We start from the raw sequence: 24920 nt of genomic DNA, 5'->3' as shown, positions 1-24920 counted from the left end.
ATTTCTATGAACCTTTCTCTAAGAGGTTTACTTGAATGTTACAATTTGTTAATAAAAAATTTGTTGTACACACGTGCACACACACACAAAATAATAGTCACATTCAATAATATGTTTTTCAGTGGGGGGAAAAATAGAAGTTATACACACATGCTAATTATGGTTTCTCCACATCAGGAAATCTCAGCAAGCTGGATGATTAAAATATTCAGTTCCTGTCAGAAATATTTAACAAACTTCTGCATAATACACCTTGTTGTAGACATCAAAGTTAAATGCTGACTGGTGTGAAATAGCAGCACCATAGCTATCTTTTTTGGCATTGTTCTTTTTCTTTTTTAAATCCTATTACTTTTGACACCAACTTTGAAACTTTTGATGCCCTTCCTCGCTGATTTAGAGCTATATTTCTGCTCACTTTTCTGCTTATGCAAATAGTCCCATTGATTTTGTTCCTTTGTTGCTGTTTTTGACTCCCAATTTGGAAAACACTATTATGTTTCCCTTTTTCTCTTACTGAAATAAAAATTAATAAGGCTGGGCTATTTTACTTGCCTGATTGTAAATCATCACCAGTGGTGTCAGCCTAAATGTGCTCTGAGAACGGTATTCACTAATTTTATGCAGACACAGCACTGAAACCACATTTTGGTGCACCGGCCTTTCCATATCTCCCAGTCATCAACATATTTGTTGCTCTTGTAAGATAATATTGTATCTTTTTTGAGGGAGAAGGTTTTTGCTGTGGTTTTTGAATAAATCTAGGGGAAAGGGCATGAGTTCATACTTACAAAATGTAATGACCAATTGACTGAGGATGAAAAAAGAATTGAGACAGTAAAAGGCATTCCAGATTTCTAATCAAATGTAATACAGTAGGAATCTGCCTCTGAATTTATATAGGAAGAGCATTTCTGAAAACTGGAAATCTGTTTATTACATGTTAGAAAATTATCATTTAGTGAATTTGAGAGAAACTCCTCTCCCTTTCACACATTCCTCTATTCATTTGCATATAAGGAAAGGCCCGCTCTGACTCTCCTCTACACGTCATCAGGGAGTTAGGGTATCATTCTTTTTAGTCCAATAAAACATCTCTTACTTTCCTCCCCCTCTGATGGGGGGAGGAGGGTAGAGAAAGGTATCTGAAATGTTGACCAGATACAGTATTGCCAATCTCAAGTGTTCCAAATCATGAGTCAGGCCTCAAACATAATGAGAGTGGATTAAATATCATGAGATTTAAAAAAATAATACATTTGGGGTTCATTTTGTGTCTTCTGGTTTCTGAGTCTTTTGGGCACACTCAAGCATTCTGCTGCATCTATGAGGGGCTAGAAACTTAAAAAAAAAAAAGAGGAGATTTCCTGTTAATAACATAACTTAAGGAGCAGGGCAGGGCTTTAAGAAAAACATTGACTATCTCAAGAACAGATAACACTGAAGATACCACAACATTCATGCCAGATCAACCTTGAGGTAGAACTAAACAACAGATATTTATATATGAAAAGAAAACCTACACAGGCAATCTAAACTGATATGAAACCGGTTTCAACTGATTTAAGAGTGTTTCCAGATACAAATTTCCACTGATTTAATGAAGTAGTTTGAAATGCAGTTGATACTTGCCACTGCCATACACAAGATATTGAACTAGAACCACCGGTCCAATCCTATATGGCCATGTCCGTCGTGGGTTTGGTGGGGTGTTTTTTTGTTACTGTTGTTCAAACATATGACTTGTAGAGCTCTCAAAGTGATCTAAAGAACGTGTATTTTGAGATTTTGGAAATTTGTCTGCCAAGTATGCTACCCATACTGCAAGGCTTGCTACCACAGTGAGTACACAAGGGTCTAGAGTGGAAACAGGGTTAACTTTCAGAACATTCTTTGTACTGACCTCTTCCACAAAGCACAATTTGGATGCCATATGAGAATGACACCTATTGCATTGCATTGCATCAGGAGTGTGGTTCCATGACCTCAAAAAGTGATTCTGAGAAGCCCACTCAGGGGATGAAGCCAATGTACGGCGCTAGCATAGGGGTCGGCAACCTACAGCACGTGAGCCAATTTTTGATGGCACGCAGGGCGGGCTGAGCCGCTCAGCCCGCTGCCGCTCTGGGGTTTCCACCGACGGTTCCTGCCAGCCGCGCTCCTGCCACCGGTCCCAGTCAGCGCTCGCTGCTGGCCTGGGGGAAGGAACCTTCTCTCCTTTCTTTCTGTCCTAATGGTGCACGTGTGGTAGTACCTCTGGCTGTTTACGCAGAGGGGAGATAGCATGTTATTCATCCTGGCCTGGGGACCATACCACCACAGTGGGGTACTGGTACAAATACTTCAGTTGTGGAAGTAGCTTGTTAGATGTCCCGAGGAGCCTAAAAGGTTTCCTACCTGCTCCCCCAGGCTGGCAAGCACCCAAGTAAGTCTGCAGATGCAACCTAGTACCACTCAGGGCTTTACTTAGTAACTCAGGGGGCCTTCTGAAAATTGGATTTAACAAATAAGGTGTATTAAAGGTCCAATTTACAACTATGATAATTATTTACTCTGTAGATAGTTTTTATTGATTTATATAGTCTTACTGGTTCTACACAAGACAAGTTTGGGAAAATATACTAATTTCCCTAATAAATATGATGAAAACCAAATATTCTGATTAGAACAAAAGTAAACTTTTCATGAAATATAGGTTTGTAAGAACCATCTATGGTATTATTTCCCAGGTTGTGCGCCTGACGCAGTTGCAGAAAGGTTCTAGATCATAGGGCTGGTGTGGAGAGGAGGCCGTGGAGTGTGTGTGTGTGTGTGGAGTTGTATAGCGGGTCCAGCTTCCTTCTCTGAGCTTAGGGTCCCTGCATGGGGTCACAACACCTATGATTTTTGCCTACCCAGTTTGGACCCTGAATGGGTTGCAAAAGATGACCAAATGCAGGTGGTGGATTACCTTAATAAAAGGTTTGGGAACCACTGATCTGTATAGTCCACTTCCACCTGGGAAAGCTCTGTTTCATTATGAGGCCTGAAGGATTTAGTTGTGCAAATTTCATATTCTAGCAGAGCCCAAGAGCTTTCATGCCCACTTGGTCACTAGGGCTCTTCCCAGGGGCGGCTCCAGGCCCCAGCACGCCAAGTGCGTGTTTGGGGCGGCAAGCCACTGGGGGCACACTGCCAGTCGCCGTGAGGGCGGCAGGCAGGCTGCCTTCGGCGACTTGCCTGCGGAGAGTCCGCTGGTTCCACGGCTTCACACCTCAACTGCTAGAACAGGGCCTCATCCTCCCTGATTGAACTGACCTCGTTATCTCTAGCTTGCTTGCTAGCATATATATACCTGCCCCTGGAAATTTCCACCACATGCATCTGAAGAAGTGGGTATTCACCCACGAAAGCTCATGCTCCAAAACATCTGTTAGTCTATAAGGTGCCACAGGATTCTTTGCTGCTTTTATGAAACCTTCCTGCAACTCCCTTTTGGGTGAGAACCCCCAGTGAGAGAAATGCTGGTCTCTCCCATGAAATATGTATAGTATAGAGTAAAAGCACACAAAAGACCAGATTTCACAATCCATGACCAGGGCTACCCAGAGGATTCAAGGGCCCGGGGGCAGGGCCATGTCTTCGGTGGCAATTCAGCAGCAGGTACCTCTCAGAGGGAAGGACCTGCTGCTGAATTGTCGCCTAAGAATGAAGCGGTGGTGGTAGAGCAGCCTAAGTGCCACTGATTGCAGCTCCCCCCGTCCCCCTGCTTGCAGCACTTGTAGTCACCGGGCAGCGCTCCGAGGCTTTGGCAGCACTTCAAGGGCAGGTCCTTCACTTGCTCCTAGTCTTCCGCTGTACTGAAGGACCCGCCGCTGAAGACCCGGAGCGAGTGAAGGGTCTGCTGCCAAAGTGCAGCCAAAAGCCCGGAGCGACTTGTGGGGCCCCTGTAGGGCCCGGGGCTGGGGCAAATTGCCCCACTTGCCCCCCACTTTGGGTGGCCCTGTCTGCGATGCATTTTTCATGACTGTAAATTTGGTAGGGCTCTACACAGACTATATTGTATTTCATCAGCTCACATAAAAATACTACATACTCCCGCAACTTTTACTGAAATGACCATGAGCATATACTTTATAGCTCCAATAATCTCATCTTGAGTTATTCAAAATGCCTAGTTAACTAAAAGTTGGTCACATCCTTGACAGCAATGCACATCATGCATTTAGATAAAAAGTATTTGTAATAAAATGTGAAATACTCAAAAATTTAGTGGTTTTTTTTTGCATTTCATTAAGAATTTGAAAATGGTCCTGAGTTGCAAAAATATTTGTTTGTAATTTTTTCTTCTTAAAAATGGGTTCATTTTCACATGAAAGTGAGAACATTTCTAAGTCACAAGGGACCTAATCGGAGCCCAATGCGGATTTGAAGTTCTAATTTAAAAGCTTCAAAGTTGTTATGAAACATTTGAATTCTGTAGAAAAATAGAAGTGCAAAAATTGTCCAAAGTGAAATAGTGAAAACTTATATCAAACTTTCAAACTTTTTGGAAAACTAGGACGAGGCTGTATGGATTTTGCCCTTTGGGTTTGTAAAAATGAGGATAATGATAGTAACCTTTATAAAGTCCTTTGAGCTCTAATGACAAAAGCTCTATATAAGAACTCCGTATTTTTATTATCAGATTTTGCACATTGTTAAGCAGTGTGCACATTTATGGTGCTATACAAATGAAATTCCAAAACATCACCTTTGACATATCAAAATTTCTGAGTGTTCAGATTTTCCTAATTTGGCCCTTTAAAGTTTATGGACTTAATTTCCTTTGCCTCAATCACTCCCCGCTCTCTGATATTTTAAATTTACATTTTCTGGTAAAACTAGTTTTTTATAAAATGGGCATAATTTAGAAAACTGTAATTAGCATATCATAAAAGAATAACCAGTACCATTTTAAACATTTCCTTTTATTTTATTTTTGAAATGTTATTAATGGATTGAGAGGACTGGGCAGGACTTTCAACAAGTTTCATATTGACCCAACATATATGAAAATATATCTAAAGAGTGCTAAAAAAGTTTTTAGTCATAAATTAAAGATTAAAATTTAGTACCAAAATATACTAATCAGAAATGAAAAAGATGGTAAAATATTGTAAGATAACATACAAAATTATTATGCATTATGAGATTTCATTAGGGCCCAGTCCTGCAAAAGGATACACCCATGCAGAGTTCCATTAGAGTCAATGGGACTCAGCGCAGGAGATGAGTGTGTGGGCAAGCTTCTTTGCAAGAAAGCAGGCTGAGAGGCTTAATCCTGCAGTTTTTACTCATGAGAGTACTCCAGTTGACATCAAAGGCACTACTTACGTGATTGAGAGTTTGCAGGATTGGATCTCTTATTCGTTACAAAATTTAAAGTCTTAGGCCTTGATCCTGGAAAGACTGTGCATATGCTTAACTTTATACACCAAGAATACTCCCATGGAGTTCAATGTGACTGTTAACAATGGGTAAATTTAAGTACAGGTATAAGTTATTGTAGGGTCGGATTAGGTTGCTTATACTTTTAGAATATCCTATTACCAGCAGACAGCTCACTACAGAACCCTCTTTATTTTGAGGTTCGGGTCTACAACCCTTTGTCATCTAGCCTAAAGTTAAGCCTGGACTATATAACTATAGCAGCCTGAACTAATGGGAATTGATAAACCAAAATGTTTCTTTCCATACCTTCTGTAAAACAAGCCTTTGGTTCTAGTGCGTCTTCTGATTCAAAATTTGCTTTTTCTTCTCCAAGGTAATTTATATCAATTGTACTACCTTCAGATGAGCTGTAAATATTTAATTTCTGCAAATGAAAGCCCAGAATATAGATTTTATTTTTATCAGTATATTTACTTTGAATTGTAATTAATATTAAGCATGCAACACTATGTGCAAGGAATAACAAACATTGGTATATGTGGCCAAAGATACATCCCCCTCCCTCGAACACAGGCAGCACTCCACAAGTGTACAAATGATGCATCTTTATATCTGTAAACCACAGGGCATGCTATTTTAGTTATCATACGGAATTATAAAATGTTTGGAGTAAAAGTAGTAAGGATTTTTTTTTTAACCAAACTCTGGATTTTTACTGAGTGGCTTTTCTGATATGAAGTCCATTTGAGATTGACCATTTGTTATTGTTTTCTTACTATATTTTTCTCCTATTACATTTTGTATCAGTACAAATTACACTGTGCGCTTCAGGATCATTTAGGAATCAGAAGATGATGGCAGCTTTCATCATGCCAGCCTCTTCAACCATAACACTGAAGATCCTGATGGTAGAGTCTTTCGGGTTGCCAACCATCAGGATAAAATTGTTCTCCAGAAAATTCTGGTATTTTAAAAAAGTTTTTGTTGTTATTGTTTTGTTTTTTTTTCTGGCAGGAGCCATTTAAAAAAAAGTTTTTATAATATAAAAGGAAAAAACTAAATATATAGCTTTTTACTCTAGGTTTTCTGCTATTTCTTGAACATCAGGATGATGCAGCTAAATAGTTCTGATTTATGTGACAAAAGATTTATAAATGGATTAGAATTACCGCTGACCTCTCTATTTTATAGAAGATACTATGTCAATTTGCCTTAATACTGTAAATGAGGTCAGAAAATTAGAAACAGCACAATTTCCCCCAGTGGAAACATTTTATATTGGGCATGCACACATGTAATTTGGCCACTAAGATAAACAACGTAGAAAACTGAAATTAAGCTTCAATAATATTAAAAGAGTGTTTTAATTATTTAAATTATTCTCCCACTCTGATTATAATACCGATTATATTGTGAATGGAACATCTGTTTTTTCCAGCACTATGACCAAACCAAAAGAAGCCACACAGAAAGATTTGCACAAATAGAAAAATATGAATTGACAATTCTTAATTTAAATTTTTTTCATAACCTGCAATCATTGACACATAAACATATATTACACTTTTTCAACAATACCTTTCAGATTTCTGAAATTTCAGAAAAGAAAAAAAAAAGCATATTAATTTAATTTCAATAGCCATTATTTTACATTCTGTGTTACTAATGCACATGTGTTTTCCTGTGCATTTTGAAACTACTTGTTACTCTGGTGCTCATACATGCCCTGTCAACATACAGATATATATGTATCAATATATTTCTTATATAGATACATAAAAAATAAATATATATATATTTAGAACAGCTAACACAATTAACAGTACTACTAAATGAAACTGTGATATAAAGAAATGTCTACATTTGGTGTTCCTCATTATTACAAATAAATTGTCCAAACTAATCAAAGTCTGCATCCTGATAATTTAAAAAAAGCATGCAGATGTACTCTATAGTTAACCTGAGACAAGTCTGAGTACCAAACTAAATCAAAGTAGTTTTCATCACATCATTCTCTGGCTTATTACAGTGTTATTACCATGTAGTATTGTAACGGCATTTGGCTGGGTCTTTTTGGTTAGGTCGGTCAATGGGGCAGCGATTTGGCTGTAGTGTGGTACAAATCGCCTGTAGTATCCGGCCAAGCCTAAGAAGGATTGGACCTGTTTCTTTGACCTTGGGACAGGCCATTTTTGGATAGCATCCACCTTGGCCTGTAGGGGGTTTATGGTTCCTCGACCCACCTGGTGCCCCAGGTAAGTCACTCTGTTTTGGCCTATTTGACACTTTTTGGCCTTAACAGTTAGTCCTGCCTGCCTGATGCACCCAAAGACCTTTTCCAGGTGTAGTAGGTGTTCGGGCCAGGAGTCTGAAAAAATGGCCACATCATCGAGGTAGGCAACTGCAAAGAGATCAGATAGTAAGTTATATGGTTTCTTTTCTTTGGTATTTGCATGAATATAAGTGCTGGAGTGCTTTGATTTGTATTCTTTTTGAATAAGGCTGTTTATTCAATATTCTTTTAAGCAATTGACCCTGTATTGTGTCACCTTAATACAGAGAGACCATTTGTATGTATTTTTCTTTCTTTTTATATAAAGCTTTCTTTTAAGACCTGTTGGAGTTTTTCTTTACTTCAGGGAAATTGAGTCTGTACTCACCAGGGAATTGGTGGGAGGAAGAAATCAGGGGATATCTGTGTGTGTTGGATTTGCTAGCCTGATTTTGCATTCCCTCTGGGTGAAGAGGAAAGTGCTTTTGTTTCCAGGACTGGAAACGGAGAGGGGGAGTCACTCTGTTTGGATTCACAGAGCTTGTGTCTGTGTATCTCTCCAGGAGCACCTGGAGGGGGGAAGGGAAAAAGGATTATTTCCCTTTGTTGTGAGACTCAAGGGATTTGGGTCTTGGGGTCCCCAGGGAAGGTTTTTCAGGGGGACCAGAGTGCCCCAAAACACTCTAATTTTTTGGGTGGTGGCAGCAAGTACCAGGTCCAAGCTGGTAACTAAGCTTGGAGGTTTTCATGCTAACCCCCATATTTTGGACGCTAAGGTCCAAATCTGGGACTAAGGTTATGACAAGTATATGACATCAGTAATGGCTGCACTGATACATAGCTAAATGTATGTAGGGAATGATGTAAGCACATGCAGTACAACAAAAAGTAAATTGTATGGAACTAATATTAATGAATGTATGTGGACTTGTATCATTAAAAGAAACTTTCTATACCTCTTCTGCCAACAGAAGAGTTAGAGGCATCATTCCAATTAAAAGCGATTTTTAAAAAATCGCATGTGTGAAAGCAGAAGTAGCAAGAAAATTATATTTACACATTAATTCAAACAAACTATGGTGACAGTATAATCTCCAGGTATTGAAGGATAGTTATGTTTTTAACAGATGCAATTAAGTTACAATATTAGACTATTTAATAGTCAACATCTAGATTCACATAAAAGTGCGAGTTGCTCAGAGAGTAGAATGTTATTTTAATTCTGTGTCTAGGGTATGTTCAGTAGAATCTTGATTTTATGAAGATGTAAGGGATACCCCAAACCTATGTAAATATATTGTTTTTCTATAGCTGGGAAAAGTAACTTTGCTGTATTTGTGAGAAAAGATATAAAGAACTTAACAACATGGTGTAAGGCAAGCTATTGTGATAACTTTTAACAACATAACTGAACCAGTTATTTCCTAATTTACTATTTATATACAATCTGAGTATCTGGAATATTGCCTCTAGGCTATTAATATTTATATATAATGTGGTATAGGTGCCGATTTCAAATTTTTGTAAGAATATTAATTAAAAAATTGCAAGCAAGCAGCATCACCATAAACTTTTTGCCCACAACATTTCTGAAACTGAAGAAAATACTGTTTCTTATACTGCAGTATTACATTAAGCTTTTGCTTTCATCATTCCATCATGGATAGCATTTATATAGCAAAATGCTGCAGCAATGAAAGGGAAAACTAAAATTATGAATGGGATTATAAAACAAATTAAAAGTTTTCAAAAGTACTGATTTATTATTTAAAAAAAGTAAAAAGTAAAACAAAAATGAGACATGATATTATGTTGTCATAGTATATTATCTATTCGTACCATTTAGTAGAAAATAATTATAACATAAACAGCTTTCTGTCACTGGAACTGTGAGTTGCTCAATTAGCTACTTTAATAGGATAATGTTGAATTCAAAACAGATAATTCAAGATCTCAAGCATCAACACAGGACAAGACAAATAATCATAATTACAAAAAAAATCTGTGTATATGGTATTTGATTTAATTTATGATAAATTAATCCTAGCTGTTACTACTTAAATATATATATTCAAAGTACTGTATTTCTATGTAATAAGTATTGGTATAACCTGTTTTTGCACCACAGTATTGGTATAACCCTCTGTGGTGCTAAAACAGGCTTGCTTTCCTTTCGGGGGAGGGGGGAAAGGAGGGAAGGTGGGATAATCCTTTCTGATTACTGTGTTTGTTACAAAAGAAGTAAAAGTAATAAAATGTGATGTATCTAATTAATAATGAAATCCCTTATGTTATCCCTGCATTTCTCAGAGATACAACCACTGCAGTTGTTACAAACTGACCAGTCAACCACACACCTCATTTGGAACCTAAAGTATCCAATGAGGCAGCAGCAAAGACCAAAAATGAATGAATAAATAAATAAATAAACCACGAACCACCACTTACCAAAAACAGTATGGTACTGTGTTAAACTTAAAGTACTAAACAAGAAAGGGAAAGTTTAAAAAAAGATTTGAAAAGGTAAGGAAACTGGTTCTGTTTGTTTCATTTAAATTCAGATGGTTAAAGCAGCATTTTTCTTCTGTATAGTAAAGTTTCAAAGTTGCATTAAGTCAATGTTCAGTTGTAAACTTTTGAAACAACCACCATAATGTTTGTTCAGAGGTAAGAACATTTCAGAGTTATGAATAACCTCCATTTCTGAGGCGGTCATAACTCTGAGGTTCTACTGTAATCACTAACTACATAAAGTAAAATAGAGCGTAGCATTCTTATAGTGTGTGGGGAAACAGAACCAGCTTTTGGTACTGATTGATAATTGAACTAAATTGCTTTACCATCTACAGATTTTGCACAGGGCTCACTGGTTCTGCAGAACTTGGCTGTAACCAGGAAATCTAGGAAGTATATTGCCGCCCCTATAGAAGTTTATAGATACATGGGGACATACCACTAGAAATTACCAGGATGTTATCCTGCTTAATAGCAACGTGCTCTCTCCGGTTCATAAAACGGAGGAAAGGAAAAAAATTTTCTTGTCTTTTTACTTTCCATGCTCTTACTCAAAATTACACCATGCAAAGCCTTCATGTACTGAAATATATCCCCACTTTTCTTGCCCCTTTAACCTTGCCTCGTGTTCCTAGCTTAGTGAAATAGCTTAAATGATGAGAAATCGTACATTCATACTCAGTTTCCACAACTTCTTGTTAATATTCCCATTCCATAAAGGCAAGTATTCTGAACATTTCACACATTGGCTCGTCCTCTTATTTTAGCACAGTTAATTCTTAAACATTTGCCTAGACAATAGAAGGGTCAGGAAAAACTGTATAATTTTCTTGTTTTCTGGAAGGAATTCTATTTTTTACAGGAGACAGTGGTTAGCCCATACAGAATCTAACTGATTATTCATTAAAGGTTTTAACTGATTTCTGATTACATAATCAGATTAATATCCTTACATCAAAAGCTTTAAAGAATCCTTCATTTTAATAAATTTATTCACACAACTGTTGCCATTAGTATCAGCACTTACTAATAGTTATCATTCTATGGTTTCCAGAGACTGGAAATTCTATCCTTACCTTAGAATAGGGAGCAACAGGGTGGAGCAGTTTAAATCAAGGCGATTTAAATAACTTGATTTTATTTTCAAATCGTTGATTTAAATCAGGTTGTGCCCTTGCAAAATTAATTTGAAAATCTGTGGCATTACAAATTTAGATTAAAATTTACAATGACATAAAAATTCTAGGGTTTATTTATTTATTTATTTATTTAAAGGCAGGGCAACTGGTAGAATCCCTTACTTGAATTTACACAACTGCTATATGAAAACTCAAAATACTGAAAATTAAGACCCTGATCCTACAAACATTAAAACAGAGATATCATTTTCCTCACATGAATAGTCCCATTAACAACATGAGTAGATATGCTGAAGTCAAAAGTTACCGGTAATTACGCGCAACAGGGTTTGCAAAGTCAGGTGTAAAATTGTATTTTTGCTAAAAAAAAAAAAATCTTTGTGGCATAAAAATCTGTCACATCAAAACAAAACTGCTTCATGGTTAACAATGAAAATTTACTTAGACTTTCAATAAAACAAAGTGACTGTGAATTCTGTAATATATACACAGTCCAATATTTGTAAATATAAGAGCTTAAAGTTAGGATTTTAAAATGTATATTTCAAAAGTACCTAAGCCCCTATCCCTGCAAACAGTTAGGCACATGGTTAATTTTACTAGTGTGGGCAGTCCTATTGGTATCATTTGATGCTACTGACAATAATAAAATTAATGTGTGTAAGTATTTGCAGGATCAGGGCCTGTCATAAACAGATAGTTAAGGGTTAATGTCTCTTTTACCTGTAAGAAGCTCAGTAAACCTGGCTGACACCTGACCAGAGGACCAATTGGGGGACAAGATACTTTCAGATCTCGGTGGAGGGAAGTCTTTGTTTGTGCTGTTTGTTTTGTTCGTTGTTCGCTCTTGGGGCTAAGAGGGACCAGACCTACACCAGGTTCTCTCCAATCTTTCTGAATCAGTCTCGCATGTTTCAAAATAGTAAGTATAGCCAGGAAAGGCGGATTAGTCTTATGTTTGTTTTCTTAACTTGTAAATGTGTATCTTGCTGGAAGGATTTTTACCCGTTTGCTGTAACTTTGAATCTCAGGCTGGGAGGGGAAGTCCCTCTAGTCTATATGAATCTGAATACCCTGTAAGCATTTACCATCCTGATTTTACAGAGATAATTTTTACTTTTTCTTTAATTAAAAGCTTTCTTTTTTAAGAACCTGATTAATTTTTTTCCCCTTGTTTAAGACCCAAGGGGATTGGGTCTGAACTCCCCAGGGATTGGTGGAGGGAAAAGAGGGAGGGGAAGGTTAATTCCTCTTTGTTTTAAGATCCAAAGAGTTTGGATCAGTGTAGCCTCTCAGGCAACCCGGGGCGGGGGGGGGAGGGGGGAGGGGAAGGAGAGAGAATGGTTTATTTCTCCTTGTTTTAAGACCCAAGGGGTTTGGGTCTTGGGTTCCCCAGGGAAGGTTTTGGGGGAAAAGGAAGTGTGTCAAACACTATATTTTTGGCTGGTGGCAGCGTTATCAGATCTAAGCTAGGAATTAAGCTTAGAAGGGTCTATGCAGGTCTCCACTTTTTGGACTCTAAAGTTCAAAGTGGGGAAAAAAACCCTGACAGGGCCTAAGGCTCAGCTCTCTCTGTCTCTGCTGATGCTGTTCCACTGTATATAAATAATTAGTTAAATATGCATTAGGCCACAGAGAGTGAGACTAACTCTATAGTCTAGTGGTTAGGGTACTCACCTGAGAGGTAAGAACCCCAAGTTCAAATACCTTCACCACATCAGGCATGGGGTTGGGAGATCAATACCAGTCTCCCACTAACTATAAAGCCTATAAGGGAGGCTATGTCCCTTTCCTTACTTCCTCTTTCTCCTAGCACCGCCCCCCCACTTGCCATTTTGCACAGAGTTAGATGTGCACCACAACCTTTCTTCCAAGAAACAACTGAGGTGGCCAATTTCGCAGAAGATTCATGGTTGTGAATCCCAAATGGAGACTGGTACCTCCCTAGAGCCCAGACTTGCCTAACTCCTTGACAGTGGCAAGGCTTAGGCCTCAACCCTCTCCTCACATCCGCAGTTGGCTCATTTAGACAGCTCTCCCTGCTCAGTTTGCTGGCTTTTGTGGATCCCATTCTTAAGCACCCATTCCTCCCCATGCATTGTACCAGGAGCCTACGTGCATAACTTGGGACTGTGGATTCCACTGGGTGGCTAGGTGCCTGAAAGATAAGCACTGCAACGCTGAGTGAGGCAGCAATTAAGTCCCTACTGGATTTAATCTTAAGTGATGTAGGAGCACAGCCCCACGGAGGAGTGTAACTTAACTGAAGGATTTCAGCTGTCTTGACTTGTTTGATATATCAAAAGAGTGTGGGTGTATATCAAAATAGCATGGGCTATTTGCTTATCAATTTTGTGTTTGAGTTTGTGTTGTTCTCAGAGTAAGGATGTCAGTACAGCCCTGGACATGTTTTTTTCAGCACACATGTGCATTTTAAGTGTGAACATTCTTCACAGAAAAAAAAATCTGTAAAAATCTGAAATTCTAATAATTCAGAAACAATTAAAGAAAATTACAAAATATCCAATTTAGCAATTAAGACTGCATAAAAAGAAGAAAATAAAAAATGGTGTAAATAGAAATCTGATTTAAATTAAATAGATTTGAATACTAAAATAATAATAACAAAATTAATTATGATTTTATCCACCCTCAGAAGCAACTGGAGTGTGGTAGTTGTTAGTAAATGGAGACCTGTTAGTGATGATCACTTTAGATGCAACAGCAAATGAGAAAACGTGTGAAATACTGAAGATCTATCTACGTGCCATGATGGCTGAAGATTTTTCCCCTAGCAGCTTCAGGTTGGCCTGGGCGCCCCCTGGAGTTCCACCTTCATGGTGCTCAATATAGAGCCCCACCGATCTGTCACCCCTTCAGTTCCTTCTTGCTGGCTACTCCAACTGAGGAGTAGGAGGGTGGGTATTGGAATGGACATGAACAACACAAGTCCAGGGGACGGATAGATCAGTGGTTTGAGCACTGGTCTGCTAAACCCAGGGTTGTGAGTTCAATCCATTTAGGAATCTGGGGTAAAAATCTGTCTGGGGATTGGTCCTGCTTTGAGTAGGGGGTTGGACTAGATGACCTCCTGAGAGCCTTTCCAACCCTGATGTTCTATGATCTCAAAGAACAACCGTTACAAGAAGTGAGTAACCATTTTTTCTTCAAGTACTTGTTCGTGTCCATTCCAATCAGGTGACTCCCAAGATTCAGGAGATGGGGTCAGAGTTGTTCACTGATTGGAGTACTGCTCATCCGAAGGCCATATCAACTCTGGCCTGCTGGGTAACTGCACAAAGCACAGTGAAAGTGTGTATGTAGGACCACGTCGCTGCTCTGCAGATTTCCTGGGTGGCACCTGTGTCAGGAACATTGTAAATGAAGCCCGCGCCTTGGTAGAGTACATAGTAATCGAAGGTGCGGGTACACTTGGCAGGTCATAGCACACATGGATACAGGATACTATCTGTGATGAGATGCACTGGGATGAAACTGACTGACCTTTCATCCTGTCCACCACTGGCACAAACGACTGATTTTCAGTGTTCTGAACGGTTTAATTCTCTCGATTTAAAGGCCAGTGCTCTGTGAATATCCAGAGTAGAGCAGGGAGCATGTTGCCAAAGGCTCAAAGGGAGCCCCCATGAGCCTAGAAAGGACCAGGCTGAGGTCCCAGGCACTGACCAGCTGACAGACATGAGGATATAACCTGTTGAGCCCCCTTAGGAATCGGCTGACCATAGGATTAGCAAATACCAAGCGGCCCTGCATGCCCTGGTGGCAGGCTGAGATGGTTGCTAAATGAACTAGTATAAAAGACAACGAGACACTCTCCTGCTTCAGATGGAAGAGATAGTCCAGAATGTCCGGCACTGAACCTAGCGTTGGGGGTGAATGATGCTGTGCTGACCAGACTGAAAATCTCTTCCACTTGGCAAGGTTTCCTCATAGAAGGCTCTCATAGAGGGTTTCCTACTGCCAAGGAGGACCTGCCTAACCTGTTCTGAGCAGGAAAGCGCCAACAGATTTAACCATGTAGCTTCCACACAGTGAGGTGGAGCAACTAAAGGGTCGGGTGCTGGAGACATCTGTGATTTTGCGTGAAAAGGTCCGGGGAGAGCAGCAAGGTAATCAGGGCTCCCACAGACATGTCTAGGAGGGATGTGTACCAGTGCTGATGGGGCCAGGCCGGTGCTATCAGTATGACCTGAGCTCAATCCCTGCGGATATTGAGCAGCACCTTGTGAATGAGCGGTATCGGTGGAAAGGTATATAGGAGAGAACTGCCCCATTGGAAGAGGAACATATCTATGCTGGAGCCCAGGCTGTGATTTTGGAAGGAGGAGAACTGCTGGCACTTCCTGTTGCATCGCATCATGAAGTTGTCTACGGGGGAAACCCCAACACTGGAACACTGAAATAGCGACGTCTGGGTGAAGGGACCATCTGTGTCTGTGGAACAACCTGCTGAGGTGGTCTGCCAGCTCGTTCTGAATCCCGGGGAGGTACAATGCCAGCACGTGAATTGAATGTTCTACACAGAAGTCCCACAGCATGAGAACTTCTTGGCACAGGGGAGAGGAGTGTGCACCTCCATTTGTTGATATAGAACACTGCTGTTGTATTGTCCGTCATGACTGATACACATTGTCTGGTTAGGTAAGGACAGAAAGTCTGACATGCCAGATGCATTGCTCTCAGCTCTCTGACACTGATGTGAAGACATAGATCTGCTTGTGACCAGAGGTCTGGAGTCCTGTGGTCTCCCAGATGAGCTCCCCAGACCAAGTCTGTGGGGCGACCACCAATGCTGTGGGGCAGCAAAGGGAACCCCTGAGCACACCTCCTAAGCGTCCATCCACCACCAGAGGGAGTTGAGGACTGGGTGAGGCAGGGTCACAAGCCTGTCCAAACTGTCCCGGGCTGGGAGATACACTGACGCGAGCCATGCCTGGAATGGTTGAAGCCTGAGTCTGGCGTGCTGCACCACGTAGGTACAGGTTGCCATGTGACCGAGAAGTTTCAGGTAGTTTCTCACTGTAGTGTTGGGGAACTGCATGATGCCTCAGATTATTTCACTGAGGACTGAAACCTCGCCTGTGGCAGGTATGCCCTGACTTGGATCGAGTCCAGCACTGCCCCTACAAACTTTATCCTCTAGATGGGAGACAGAGTTGATTTTGCTTCATTTAGGAGTAGACCCAGGCTCTTGAAGGTAGCTCTGATAAAGGTGACCTAAGTTTCCACTTGGGTCCTGAAGCTGCCTTTGATCAGCCAGTCATCGAGATACGGAAACACCTGTTCCTGGTGCCTCCGCAAGAACATGGCAATGACTGCTATGCACTTGGGGAATACTCAATGTGCTGCTGACAGGACAAATGGGAGGACAGTAAATTGATGGTGGGTACCATTGACCTTAAACCTGAGGTACTTCCTGTGGGGCTGAGTGATTATGATGTGAAAGTACACGTCTTTCAAATCCAGAGCAGCATACTAATCTGCTGGATCTAGTGAGGGGATGATGGAGGCCAAGGAGACCATGCGGACCTTGAGTTTCTTTGGGAACTTGTTGAGTTCTCGCAAGTCCAGGATAGGCCTGAGGCTGCCTTTGGCTTTCAGTTTTAGGAAATACTTGGAATAGAAGCCCTCACCCATGTGCTCCTGAGGAACCTCCTCCACTGCCCCTAGCAATAGAAGCAACTGAATCTCCTGGATGAGTAGATGCTCATGAGAAAGGTACCTGAAGAGGGATGGAGAAGGGGGATGGAAGGGTGGGAGGCCACAGAATTGGATGGAGTATCCCCTCTCTACCATGTGGAGCACCCAGCGGTCTGAAGTTATATGGGACCATGCATGGTAGAAAGGAGCTAGTCAGGAGGAAAAGGTAAGGTGGGATAAGATCCAGTCTGTGATCTGGTGCACCGTCCTCAACTTTACCTTCAAAAGGCCAGTTTAGGGTCAGAGGGCGGCTTGGGCTGGCCAGAGGCCTGGCCTGAGGATGGATGTTGCCTCCTCCTGCCACCCCTGTTCCTCCTCCGAGAACTGTCCTGTCGGTTCTGCTGATGGAATCTCAGAGGAGGTTGCAGTCAGAAGTGTCTCCGCCACATGGCAGAAGTGTGCAGGCCCAACAACTTGAGGGTGGCTCATGAGTATTTCAGACTGTGGAGCCTCTTGTCTGTCTTTTCAGAAAACAGAGTCTTGCCCTCAAATGGGAGGTCTTGAATAATGAGGGAGACCCGAGACTTAGAGCCAGGATCCCCTCATCATGGCTACCTGCAGATGCCATGACCGGCATCTGCAGCGTCCAATGTTCCCTGGAGGGAAGCCTGGGAGACTAGCTTCCCCTCCTCCACCAAGGCTGAGAACTCTGTTTGGCTGAGAACTCTGTTTGGGAGTCCGATGGGAGAAGCTCCATAAATTTGGCCATCGCCGCACCAGTGTACCTCCTGACAATGGCCTGTTGGTTCGAGTTACGGAGCTGCAAACTCCTTGTAGAATAGACTTTTCTCCCAAGAAAATATAGATGCTTAGCCTCTCTGTTTTTTGGGGAGGGCCCTTGGAAGCCCGGTCTCTCACCCTAGTTATCAGTGTCCACAACAAGAGAGTTAGGGGGTGGATGAGAGTATAAATGCTTGAACCCTTTGGAGGGCACAAAATAACGCCTCTCATTGCACTTAGCAGTGGGTGGCAAGGAAGCAGCAGCCCTGCGCAGCAACTGTTGCAACACCCTGTTGTCCTCAAGTGCCGTGGCTACAGCTGTACTCGCCAATGCTTTATCAGGTGATAAAGTGGAAGCATTTATTAGGATGCTCCCTGCTATCCATCCCCAGGGACTCCTTAGACTCTCGGGGCAGCGTCTAGTGGTGCGCTGGACCAAGTGTTGGTGCCGCGATTGGTACGACGGGAGAAACCATAGGTGGAGCTGGTACCAATCCATTTGTAGGCTCCAACGAAGATGGAGGCACCGCGCCGGCATCAGTGCCATCGGTACCTGCGTCGTAGTCAACATTGACAATGGTTCTGGCATGGAAGATGGGCACAAGGATGTTGCCGAAGGCGTTGCCAGGGTCAGTGTCGAATACAGTGCCAGAGCCAATGATGGTGCCGCTGTTGGAGGCATTGGTGTGTGGGCAGGTGCCTAAGGCACATGCATAGGCAATGGCAGGATAAAGGTGGTTGAGGCCACAGAAGATGTCATGGAGCGGTGACCTTGGGTTCCTCCCTGTCCTTGGCGAAAAGCCGAGGGGGTCCAGAAGGGCCACTGAGGTGGGTTCTGCCACTGTGGAGGCCATGCCTGGGGCTCCCTCCTATCTCTCCCAGACCTCGATCATGGCTCCCGCTTTTCCTGGAGTGATAGGAGTCAGACTCTGACTCCGAGGTCTCTGAGACTGAAGACCACGGAGATGCTGAGCCTCAGTGCCTTAAGTGTTAAGAGCTGGGGAGCAGGTAGGCTCTCTATCCGAGTGGGCAGAGCTGAGGGACATGGAGAGGGGGAGCACCTTGATATCATGGCTGGCTGTATAGGGACTGGTGACCGAAGGGGACCCAGATTCAACTGCCTCACCTGGGCAGGAGTCAACGTGGCCCCAGCAGGGGATCCGGAGCTATGGCCCACCTGGTCTCACTTATCTGGAATTAGCTGGAGAGCAGCTGTCCATCTTTTTCTTCTGAGGCACCGGCGAGTGGGATCAGTGCCTGTTATCAGCTAAGCCTCATGAAGTGCTGTGTCGGTGTCGAGCGTCTTGGGACAAGTCCTATCTTGGTGCTGAGCTTGATGATGGTGCCGGGGAGCTCCGCGTCAAAGACGAAGTGTCAGGGGTCGGGTCCCAAGCCCAAGTCGGAGTGGGAGCATGGGGCTGCCTCTGTGAGGATTACCTTAAGCCACTGTTCCCTTTTTTTGAGCGTTCTAGTACGGAAAGTGTGGCTGATCTTACAGCGATCCTTTTGGTGGCCCTCCCCTGGGCACCATAAACATGAAGCATGGATCACTCTTTGTCATGTGCTTTGTGCAGACCACACAGTTTTTAAACCCAGGGGACTGCGGCATATCACAGCTCCAGGGAGACTAATCCCAACAACTCTATACTAATAACTCTAATGCTAAGAAGACACTAAGGTAACTATATACAATAACTATAGAATGTGCTTGCTAAGCAATGGCTAAGGGAAGTTCCAGCCAACTGTCACTGGCAGGAACAAGGAACTGAAGGGGTGGCAGGTCGGTGGGGCTCTATATTGAGTGCCATGAAGGCGCAACTCCAGGGGGTGCCCAGGCCGACCTGATGCTGCTAGGGGAAAAATCTTCCAGACACCGTGCATGTGCGTACGCACACACACCTGATTGGGATGGACATGAACAAGCACTCGAAGAACTGAGACTTCAGATAGAAACATTCAATTGATACATTTCTTGCACCTCTTGATTAAACAGCCAGAGCATTATCTCTATAAGACAGGTTGTAAGACATTTCCCATGCTAACAGAATCAGGTATAACACTTCCACAGACACAGTCAACCCATTTACAAGTATTTACAAAAAACCTCTCTCAAAAACTATGTAAACTACAGACAAAAAAAGTGTTGTTAAGAGTTATATCTATTTACAAATGTAACTGCAACAAACATACTTAGAACATTATCAAAAGAAAGATGGCAGGTAATTTGGAGTTAAAATTAAAAACCCAAAATGTTTGTCCAGCCAAAGAATTAGAAATCTATCATTTATCATTTCAACAATTGGGGTAGATTTATTGCTTTGATTCCTGGGCAGCTGGAAGCAGGAGCAACATGGCATAATTCCTCTACCACGCTATGCCAATGGGTGGTCTGGAGCTGGCTAAAACTGCCCACTAAAAAGATGGGACCAAATAAGGAGGCACTCAGGAGATTTGCATAGGAAGCCATGAAGCCCCCAAACAGAATTTAAAGTGAATCTTTGTGAATTACCTTCCTGCACCTGCAGGTGTGAATCAAGACCATTATCTACAGGTATAGGATTAGACTCCTGCTTTACAGATTCTCTCTATACTCAACATAGGCCAAATGGGTGAGTGCACAGTGTTCCACAGGATTACACAACCAAAAAGACTATGAGCACAATTCTCAATTGCATTTCAACTTCCACTAAGTGGTGGTAAGTGAAATCCCCCCACCATTATGGAGAGGATAAATGAGGGTGAGGGAGCACACTGCTTGGCACAAATTAAGGCTCGTGTTGTATCTTTAACTATTTTTATATTTTCATAGGTTTAGAGTTTTTGACTTACAATCTTATTTCCTGACTCTTACACATTTGCTCATAACCTTAACTCTGAATTTCCTTATTTTTAAAATTATTACTTGCATTATTGTAGTGCCTAGGAATCCTAATCAAGGACCAGGATACCATTGTGCTAGGTGCTGTACAAACACATTGTTCCAGTGTTCACACTGTAATATATTACTTTAAATTAACATATTTATTTAAACATTAACTCTCACTTAAAATCTTGTGTTTGTGATGAAGTTTTGTCTCTCTCTGAATAAACCTACTCAGCCATGTTCACAGGAATACATTTAGCGATGATGACAAACAAAATGAATATGGATGTTTTCCTAGGGACTTAGATTCTGATCTTGCAAACACTTTTACTAGGGCTGCTGATAAATCACAGTTAACTCATATGATTAACTCAAAAAAAATTAATCGCAATTAATTGCACTTTTAATCACACTATTAAACAATAGAATACCAAATGAAATTTATTAAATGTTTTAGATGTTTTTCTACATTTTCAAATATATTGATTTCAGTTACAACATAGAATACCAAGTGTACAGTGCTCATATATTATTATTTTTATCATAAATATTTGCACTGTAAAAATGATAACCAAAGTAATAGTATTTTTCAGTTCACCTCATACAAATACCGTAGTGCAATCTCTTTATCATTAAAGTGCAACTTACAAGTGTAGATTTTTTTTGTTACATAATTGCACTCAAAACCAAAACAATGTAAAACTTTAGAGCCTACTTCTTGTTCAGCCAGTCGCTAAGACAAACAAGTTTGTTTACATTTATGGGAAATAATGCTGCCCGCTTATTTACAATGTCACCTGAAAGTGAGAACAGGTCTTTGCATGGCACTTTTCTAGCTGGCATTGCAAGGTATTTATATGCCAGATATCCTAAACATTCATATGCCCCTTCATGCTTCGGCCACCATTCAGGGGACATGCTTCCATGCTGATGACACTTGCTAAAAAAAATGCATTAATTAAATTTGAGACTGAACTCCTTGGGGGAGAATTGTTTGTCTCCTGCTCAGTTTTAACTGCACACTGCCATAGATTTTATGTTATAGTAACCTCGGATGATGACCAGCATGTGTTTTAAGAACACTTTCACTTCAGATTTGACAAAACACAAAGAAGGTACCAATATGAGATTTCTAAAGATAGCTAGAGCGTGCGACCCACAGTTTAGGAATCTGAACTGCCTTCCAAAATCTGAGAGGAATGAGGTGTGGAACATGCTTTCAGAAGTCTTAAAAGAGCAAACACTCCGATGCAGAAACTACAGAACCTGAAACACCAAAAAAGAAAATCAGCCTTCTGCTGCTGATGAAAATCAATATGCATCGGTCCACACTGCTTTGGATCGTTATTGAGCAGAACCCGTCATTGGCATGGACACATGTCCTGTGGAAGGGTGGTTGAAGCATGAAGGGACAAATGAATCTTGAGCGCATCTGGCTACAACAGTGCCATGCAAACACCTGTTGTCACTTTCAGGTGACGTAAACAAGAAGCAGGCAGAATTATCTCCTGCAAATGTAAACACACTTGTTTGTCTGAGTGATTGGCTGAACAAGTAGGACTGAGTGGACTTGTTGGCTCTAAAGTTTTATATTGTTTTATTTTTGAATGTAGTTGTCTTTTTGTACATAATTTTACATTTGTAACTTCAACTTTCAGTTTCAAAGAGATTGAACTAAATTATTTGTACTAGGTGAATTGAAAAAATACTATTTCTTTTGTTTTTTACTGTGCAAATATTTGTAATAAAAACAATAATATAAAGTGAGCACTGTATACTTTGTATTCTGTGTGGTAATTGAAATCAATATATTTGAAATGGTAGTGTGCTACATTTTATTTAAATATTTTTTGATTTCTATTATTCTTTAAAAGCGTGATTAATTGCACTTTTAATCATGTGATTTATTTTTTAATTGCTTGAGAGCCCTAACTTTTACACATGCCCAACTTGGTACACTGTACATTACCACCGAGTTCAACGGGACTATCCACGTGCATAAAGTTAAGCAGGCATGTGACTGTTTGCAAGATTGGGGCCTTATTCCTAAAATTTTGAAAGTTTTAATTTTTCTTAGAGGAGAAAACTATATTTTAACTTAAAAGTTAAAAGCAACTACAAAAAATTCAACATATACTACCAATATAAACACCTTTAGCAATCAAATAATCAAGGTAATAAAAAATATTTACTTAAATATACATTATAGGAATGAATGTGATCAGAATGTTTGTAATTACAAGAGATCTAAAAGTCTGTTTTAATACAACAACAAAGTTATAAACAAGTTTCAATTAAAATATTTTTGTATTTTTTAAAAAAATGATAATCTCTTAAAACGTAGTGTTGGCACTTTATAATCCAAATTTTAAAAAAATATATCAACAGAGCATATACTTTTTATATCACTGAAGTATGATACACAAAATACCAAGATGATGTAACAAGAGAATCATAAAAAAATGTTGGGATTGCCCCCGACCAACCGCTGAGGCAAGTCACATGACTCAGCTTACAGAGCAACTGTGCATGTTTCTACTGCATTGCAATGGATGGGGAAGGAATATATTATAACTAAGTAACATGCATTCAATATTTATTTAAAAAGTGATTATATATGTATAACTTGTTTAGGTAACCTGTGTAAGAGTGCTGACCCGTAGCTCTGCCTGGTTAAAAAGCACCAGAGCTGAATTCTTGACTGATCCAGGTTGAATTTACTCCTGTGAGAAGTAACAATGGTAGGAAATGAAGTACACAATACCTCTGATTTTGTGTGTGCTGGAAACAGTTCAAATATGGCTTCCAAAATATTAAAAAATATATTATCTAGCTACATTACAAATTTCCAAAACATAAAACATATACATTGGTTGATTAGTGACTTCTGCAGACATATATAAGAAATAATAGAAGCAGACTGACACTGATAAATGTACATTACACTTGGAATTGACAGTTTTAAAAATTATGACACACCTACATCCACATTATGTCTTCAAATAGTTTTAGAACATGAAGTGTGAATAACTAGATATTTTAAAAAAGCAGAAAATAATTTTATTCTTCCACTCCTCTCTCTTCATTATATTCTATCCACTAAAAATGTATTTAGCATACAGTTTCTGAAAATGATCACAGAACAATCAGTCACAACATGCCACATTCAAATTCTCAGGTATCAATTTTGCCTATCATCATCATATTCAATACGTGATTGCATTTATTTTAGCATTTTTGAATTATGTAATTGATAGAAACACATTTTAATATAACATTTAATTCTATATTACAACAGATATAAAACATTGTTAAAATGAAATTCCAAACCTAGAGATAAAGTTGTGATCCTCTAGTATGTTAGGTCTCCTTCACATCAGTTTTCTGGTGCAAATCAGATTAAAAACCAGGCAAAAATCCTCCCCTACTAGGTTTTCTAGCATAGAGGAAACCTCAGATGGCATAGAGCTACCACTCAGGGCCGGCTCTAGGTTTTTTGCTACCCCAAGCAAAAAAAAAAAATTTGGCTGCTCCCCTTCCCAGCCCTGGGCTCCCCCCACCCGCACCCCTCTGCTGCCCCAGACTTGGGCTCTTCTCCCCGCACCCATACCCCCTGCCGCCCCAGCGCCGCGCTCTCCCCTTCCCCCTCACCAGTGCCCCCCACACACACCTCCTGCCACCCCAGCCCTGGACTCTCCCCCTGCTACCTGCACCCTCCTTCCGCCGCAGCCCTGGGTCACTGATAACTTGCTCCCAGGGCGGGTCATTCAGCAGGAATTTTAGATGTGCACAGAACACAGACAGGATTGGTTCCCATATGGTTACAGAACTGCAGTAAAGTGGAACAATTTTCAGCTTGTGTGATTGGAGGATATCTGGATGCATATTATAAGACATGCTGGTCTGAGTGGCACAGTAAGTGGGCTGGGGGGTTGGAGAAGGGGTAAGGAGTTCCGGGGGGGGGCTGTCAAGGGACAAGAAGCAGGGGGGGTTGGATGGGGTGGAGGTTCAGGGGGGCAGTCAGGGGCAGGGAGAAGAGGGGTTAGATGGGTCAAGGGTTCGAGGGGGCAGTCAGGAGACAGGCACCGGTTGGATAGACATGGAGTCTGAGGGGTTTGTCAGGGGACAGGTAGGGGGTGGGGTCCTAGGGAGGAAGTTGGGGGTGGTCTCAGGAGAGGGCAGTTGGGGACAAGGAGAAGGGAGGCTTAGATAGGGGGTGGGGTCCGGGGGGCAGTTAAGGGCAGGGGTCCCGGGAGGGGGCAATCAGGTGACAAGGACC

At 41.0% G+C, this 24920-nt stretch overlaps 1 protein-coding gene across 5 annotated transcripts in view; it reads right to left on the bottom strand.

Moving 5' to 3' along the window:
• Positions 1-24920, bottom strand: part of LOC115659409 (sodium channel protein type 3 subunit alpha) — a 964414-nt gene that overhangs the window by 890225 nt on the left and 49269 nt on the right. For 3 of the 5 annotated variants that reach the window (XM_030579475.1, XM_030579477.1, XM_030579478.1), the window contains one exon: positions 5719-5836. The exons of the other annotated variants lie outside the window; for them this stretch is intronic. In XM_030579475.1, coding sequence (XP_030435335.1) covers positions 5719-5836 — 118 coding nt within the window. The remainder of the gene's footprint in view (positions 1-5718; positions 5837-24920) is intronic. 5 annotated transcript variants of the gene reach the window in all.

Source organism: Gopherus evgoodei, chromosome 11, assembly GCF_007399415.2.
Source record: "Gopherus evgoodei ecotype Sinaloan lineage chromosome 11, rGopEvg1_v1.p, whole genome shotgun sequence".
In the NCBI taxonomy this organism is placed as follows: Eukaryota; Metazoa; Chordata; order Testudines; family Testudinidae; genus Gopherus; species Gopherus evgoodei.
This window is presented reverse-complemented; position numbering and strand designations above follow the sequence as displayed.